The sequence below is a fragment of the Channa argus genome, chromosome 4, assembly GCF_033026475.1.
Source record: "Channa argus isolate prfri chromosome 4, Channa argus male v1.0, whole genome shotgun sequence".
NCBI classification, from domain to species: domain Eukaryota; kingdom Metazoa; phylum Chordata; class Actinopteri; order Anabantiformes; family Channidae; genus Channa; species Channa argus.
Window position 1 is genome coordinate 8,935,445 of NC_090200.1, and position 6,752 is coordinate 8,942,196.

Here is a 6,752-nt window from a genome sequence, read left to right on the forward strand (position 1 = left end):
TTAACCACACCAATGTTTAAGATAAGAAACCAGCAATAAAAATCCATGGTGCCAACTGCACCACGTCGCCTCATCCACTGATAAACACTGTGAAGTGAAGCTGCTACCGTTGACTTCACAACCAAAGACAGAACAAAGTCCTTAGATTTTTCAGCTCTGTGTTTTCACTAATGTCAGTAATTGTCTGCGCTGATAACGAGTTAGCTTTATGTTCTCTGTTGCCTCTCGGGGGTTCCTTTGATTCGCTGTCAGCCCATTGGATGACATTTTCTTCTGATTGCCTCTCCGTGCAGCATGTTTGCTCACTGAAAGTTAGCACGGTGCTAGACAACTTCAACAGCTTCACTTATGTGTTGCTTTGATGTGCCATATACCCCCAGTGAGGCGAGCAAGTCAACATGCTTTTCAACGCAGCGCTTTTGACAGAACTTAGTCAACAGCCTCTGCAAAAGGGCCGGTTTATGTTCATCTTCTCAGCAACGTGTAATGATGATGATTTCCTCAGTGTCTTCAGTCACTTTATCATTTATTTATTACCACAAGCAAATATTGAAATGATCCTGGTGGCAATTAATTATTAATGGTTTTATTTGGTTTTGGGAGGTTGTAATAATCAATTTAAACAGTCTAAGCAATGGACAAAGAATAAGTTTATTAATATGAAACAGACATAATTGAAAAAGTATATATAAATATATAAAATAACTGATGTCTTTTATTATGTTTTCACATAAAATTTCTTAATATTATTTTTATGTTTTATATATTTATACAATCTTTAAATGTTTGGCATGATATAGAAATAAAACGTGATTAAAGAACAACAACTAAATTATTGCATTTAAGTATTTAAACTTTGCCAGGTCTGTACGGGTGTGTTTTCATGTGGGCAGAAGACGGAGAGTTTGCATTCGGTTAACACAACAGTGGGGCATGTGTCTCCATCGTGTTAGCTGACTAAAAGCAGAAAAGAGAAGTCACCAGAAAGGCCTCGTCCATCGGCTGGGAAGGGGAATTTTTAAATGCCAGAACAATAACAAACCACACACACACACACAGGCGAACAGCTCACATTCTCCTGCACGGTGACTCAGGCCGGCATGTTGGGTGTTGCTGTTGCTGGAGGTTTCCTGACCTCTCAGTGTGGAGAGAAGGCGAGGATGAAGATGAAGCGTTTAAGTTAAACAGCGTGTAACAAAGACCCTGAGCGGTCATGACTATCAGCCATGTTACCCAGGGAACATTTATCTGCAGACGTGACGGAAGAACAGAGCAACCTGGCTAAAGGCAAGTACTAATGATCTGACAGTTGTATACGCGATAGCTGAAATATATTGCAAAACTGTCATACTCAGAAGCCAATGAAACATCAATGAAAGCCTGCACAGATGGAAAGACAGACCCTTTCCATAGATAACAAGTGTCTTTATTTGTACTGTTGAACTGCTGCTCAATTGCCAAACAAACACCTAAACAGAAGCATTTGGTCAGTTCTTTTTTTTTCCAGCTGACTACACTTTGTTTTGATGTGTTTGAAGGTTCAGTAAGAGCAGCACAGGAAACCCTTTCAGCACGTGACCCTGTGAGCAGAGGAAATGCCATCCCTGCAGGCCTCATCAGCAGTAGGTGGAAATCCTGAGACATGCACAGCAAACAATACAGTGACCAAAGTTATACAGTATGTTGTGACACAAAGGGCTTTGACTGCTTTGAGCGCTCGCAGACCTCCAGACCTTTCTCGTTTTACAGTAATTGTCCAGTGTTTCCAGTTTTGTATGTGTGTTTGTCTCCCAGCTCAGCCCCTGGCTGCTGCTGGTCCTTCAGAAGACACCTCACAGGAGAGAGCAGGATTTAAGGAACCTCAGTGTGACCCCGGGAAGCCCACCTGCCCACAATCTGGCCTCATTGTCCCAGACCACAAAGTCCCCACCCTCCCACCAAGTGTGAGCCGACTGCAGGGCTCCAGCTCGTCTGTCCACAGTAGTAGAATGAAGAGCAGCAGGAGCAGGGGCAGTGTGGCCGACTCAAAACAACCTGCTACGACAACCAGTGGTAACTACAATAGCGTCACTTTAAATGGCTCTGGCTGTTTGATCTAAAATGGAGAACAGGATAAATTGTCATTCTCAGGATCTTACAATGGGTCACACAACTAGAAGGTCCGCTGGCTGTGGCCTTTCCTTTCTCTCCCCCTGTGCTGTCACCGTGCTGCGACACGAACACACACGCAGAAAGAGAGAGAAAAGTCAAAAAGTTGCATTTTCTGTCAACATACACTTAAAATCCGAGGTCTGAGGCCGATGAGAAACCAGGTTACTCTTGCTGCTGCGTGTCTGCAAAACTCCGGATACATTTCCACAGACACTGCTGCTCTGTTGTGCTCACTGGGGGAGGCAGCCAAGCAGCTGCCAATGCAATCTGAGTATTTATTAAATTGAAATATTAATTTTACAACAATAATAACCAATGCAACAACATACAAAATGGATAAAGGGTCTGTTCACAAATGTTAAAAAAATGTTGTTCTATTTGAACAATGAAACAGGATTAACTTGTCCTAATTATTCTTGCTCTTGATGCAGATACCTCCGAAAGATGCCTTCCGTGGTAGTGATGGGGCCAGAATCCAAAGAACTACTTTAAAGTTTAGCTGAAGACAAAAAAAAAGTCTCAACTTTCCGTTAGTCCGACGGCATGGACATGTTTCAAAACGGCCCAATTTTTATGTTAGAAATTCCTTTTTTCTTACTGTCCCTCAGTGCAACTCTTCACACAGTCAGCGGAAAAACACAGAGGACATTTTATACCAAAAAGATTACAACATTGGAAGATATCCACTCGACTGAATAAACTCAGACGATTTAAGATGCATTTTAGAAAACATTTTTGCATGGAGCAACGATGGATTTTTGGCCCCATCTTCCCCTCGAAAGGGATTTCAGTCAAGAGCTTTCAATGGCCAGTCCAAACACAAGAAAAGTAGGACCTCCTTCGGTGTTCATGTGACTCTTTAATGGACTGAACCTCAAGTCCATCAAGTCTACTCACTGAGACAGGAGTAGATTTCTGTCAGTAAGAGATTCCCACCATGCACTTATCAAGAATAGAAAAACATTAAACATGCATTGTTTTCTTGTTACCACAATCTTTCTGCGCCTCTAAAAAAGTTTTTGCCTCGAGAACTTTTAAACTGCTGCACTTCTTTCCAATTTTATCAAAGCGTGTGGGGGTCCACTCCTTGTTTATTATTGTCTCCATGTTGTTATCTCTATGAAGTTATGCATTAAATCAATACAGTGGCCACACATAATGCTCCTTTTTCATCCACGCACAGGTTATTAGCATAAGCTAAGTGTGGGGGGTGTATAATTTGAGCGGCTAAGCAGGAAAATGCTGAACCCCACTCCCCAGGGAAACCTGCCATCTCCTTTTCATTCACTACCTTGAGTAAACAGGATAAAACAGCTCGATTTGCATGAGCTCACGCAATATCTTGTCCTTGTGAGGATGAAAACAGTAGCCGGGTAATAACACAGTGGTTAGGATTGCGAGGGATGCACTGTAACTCACCGGTGGGGTTAAAGATATGCAATTTCATCTGCACCTAATTTGGGTAGGAGAGCAATTATCTTTTGACAGCTTCTTCCGTGGTTGTTGTTCATCACTGGGAGCCTCTGTGGCCTTTTTCTTATTTTCCCTCGAGGACGGAACAAAGCTCTGTGATTAAGTACACACAATCACACTTGATCACTGCAGCAGAGCAGTTTCTCTTTTAAGTTCCCGGTGGCACAACAAACAAACATGCAAGAGATTAATTTACGGTTAATAGAGTCGTTAATCCCGTTTTTCGATGGGCTTTTGTCTGACAGCCTTTTAGAACATACAACTGTCCTTTCATGACCTCAAATGCATTTGTTGCAAAAATCACTTACTTCCTTTTTCTCCACTCTGACGCCCATAGACTCCTGGTATCAGCTGCTGCTTGCTTGCCTGTGGTGCCAGTGCTCCGCGCTGGTCCTGGGTCTGTTGGAGGCCTGCTCCCCCTGCCTTAATGCCCTTTGCTCCTTCTGCTGTGGTGCCTGCGCCCGCTGCTGTTCGGCCATCGAGGAGGCGCCCGTGGAGGAGCTCAGCTGTCACGCTCATTGCCACTCAGTCCTGTTCCAATCCTGCTGCGAGCCCACCGAGTGTCTCGAGTTTTGTCTGGAATGCTGTGAGATCTGCCATCGCAGCTGAGATGCAACCGGAGGACTGATTTTTAATTGTCATTAAAAATTTCATCAGCCCCAAAATGATGCTTGTAACCACATATCGTGTTGTTGACCCTACCAGTCTACCATCTTTGTGTTCACCAATGTTGTGACGAGTTCTGTCTATTCTTTAGTAAAAGCAACACTTCTTTTGCCCCAGATAAAGCACTTCAGGATTAGCTTTACATTTAGGTAATAGGAATATTCACATTCTTGCTGAATCCATGCCATGAAGAGGAAGAATAAATGCGTGATTAAACGTGATGGTCATGTTTCAGAAGAGATTTGGAGACCATTTGAAATATTAAGACATTTGTTTTGTCTGGTTAAGGTCAAAGAGCTCTTGGTACCGTTCCAAGATACCAAAAAAATAAAAAATAAAAAATAAAAAAATAAATCTGAAATAAGTTTTTCCTTTTATTTCGGCAATTTCAAGTTATTTAAGAGAAAACTTGTAGATTCTTCTTCTTTTTGAAGGGTGTCACATTTCTGCGTCCATGTCTATACGTAGCCATGGTGAAGAATTAATGCCAGAGTGAGACTTTTAGTACACTGCTATTTTTTTCCCTGCTCACATTAATGCACAACCGATTGAACGAGAACAAACGGCACAGAAAGAGCTACAAGCAACAGTGCATTCAAAATAGAAGCTCTAATCCACTGAAATGCCATTTGTGTGTACATGAATTTGTATTTAATGACTTTGACCCAGCATGACCCTAAACGAGAGAGGGGTCTACATCTTTGTTCCGTCTTGTACGGCTTCTCATGTTATAAGATTGCAGGTTTGACTTCTCCTTCTTTGCAGCTGAGTACCAGGGCGACACAAAACTTGTCAGCTCTCTCTTGAATCCTTTTTATATTTGTCATATAAAGCGGTTACAACATAAAAGAATGCTTATTCTCTCCAGATCTTGGAAGATCGAAGCTGGCTCCTTCAAAGTCAGTGTGCAAGATGACAGCATAGCGGCAGTGTAAACAGCCAAAAATAAAACAAAGTGGCCGTAAAGAAAATGCTGTCAATCTGTCTGGTCGAGCCAAGTGGCTCATTTTAATCATGTTAGAGCGAGTAAATCGAATTTAAGTATCCTTTTTGCCCACAACACATTTGGATTCTGCTAGTGACAAGGAACAGCGCTGACATTTAATTTAGAGCACGGCAAGCATACAGCAACAAACAAACACTCAGGTTTGTTCCACTTGTCCCCCTCAATTTGTTATACCCTTTACCCAGAGTCTACTTCCACAAACAGCCCGGAGTGAATTCAGTCTCCTGCATGTGTCGGGACCACGCAGTAATATAAAGTAGAAGTGCGGAATAAAGAGCAAATATCATCTTTTTGCTGCTTTGCTGCAAAATCCAAACTCTAAAAAACAAACAAAAAAAAACCAATCAGGAACATCAGAATGAGAAGGAGCAAAATCTGAAAATACAGATTTGCATTTCTGGTCAACGATTTCTGTATTTTCTAGTCAGGTCTTCATTTGGGCATTAGCCAAATTTTGAGAGATGCATTTGCACGTGTCCTAATAAGGAGGGTTTATAAATTAAATTGCCTGTTCAGTTGAAGACCACATCAAACTGACACTCAGTTTTTCCTAACAGTTGTTGGACAAGCAGACTGAGATAAAGACGACTGGGCATCACAGATGGAGGATGACCCGGTGAAAAGTAGTTTGTTTAAAACCTGGGTTGCTTTTCAAAAACAATCCTTTCAACACTTCTTTACTCTGAATCTGTCTATTTGTATTCTTGCCTCCCTCCAAGCTTTATGACAATGGTTGTAACCTCCTCAATCAAAACAAGGTTTATGTGTAGTGTATGAAGTGGCGTCTATTGAATAAAGGGGAAATAATAACACCTAATAGTCAGTCTGTCAGATGTGCCCATCTACTGTAAAGGAAACAAAAATAAATGTAACTAGATTTGAATATCTAACATTTGAGGCTGATGCGAAGAAGACAGATCAAAGGGAAGCGAGACACACCAGAGGGGGGCAATCATAAACACATTGTCTCATTTTAATAAGTGAGGGGACCGGTTTCTAAACCAGCGCATACCATCAAGTTTCATGAGTTTGGGAGTGTGAGGGGGAGCAGTAAAGCAAAATACATCAAAACATAGCTAATAAGGGCTGAGTTAAAAATGGCTGTGCATGAATTATTGATGGCAAGCTGCATTACGATGTTTAATATAAGATACCTAGAATTGGAAACAAATTCAGTACAGTATAAGTGCAATAACTAAACCTGCATGTCGCAACATTGCAGTCTCTAACGTTATAATGATTTGTTGCTTTACGTGAGGTAGAATCACAGTTGTAATAACATTTAGCATTTCTATCTAGTGCAATGCGTCTTCTGCATGTTTGTTTAACGTGCTATTTAGAGAAGAATTTCATTTAAAAAAAAATAAAATCTTAGTCTAATGGTAGACTTTGTCAATATATGTCCTTTGATTTAAACTTAATAATCTTGGGGCAGCCAGAGCTACTATTCACACAC

At 41.3% G+C, this 6,752-nt stretch overlaps 1 protein-coding gene across 2 annotated transcripts; it reads left to right on the forward strand.

Annotated features, from left to right (window-relative positions):
* Positions 1-1,093: 1,093 nt before the first annotated feature.
* LOC137126296 (myoD family inhibitor domain-containing protein-like) lies at positions 1,094-4,597 on the forward strand. 2 transcript variants are annotated; one of them, XM_067502922.1, is made up of 4 exons: positions 1,094-1,287; positions 1,539-1,626; positions 1,795-2,052; positions 3,962-4,597. In XM_067502922.1, exons 2-4 carry the CDS (start codon positions 1,596-1,598, stop codon positions 4,231-4,233), a joined length of 561 nt encoding a protein of 186 aa, XP_067359023.1. In that variant the 5' UTR covers positions 1,094-1,287; positions 1,539-1,595; the 3' UTR covers positions 4,234-4,597. The 2 variants fall into 2 exon arrangements, with proteins under 2 accessions (XP_067359023.1, XP_067359022.1); XM_067502921.1 differs by having other exon boundaries at positions 1,095-1,287; positions 1,539-1,622; positions 3,962-4,595.
* Positions 4,598-6,752: the final 2,155 nt, after the last annotated feature.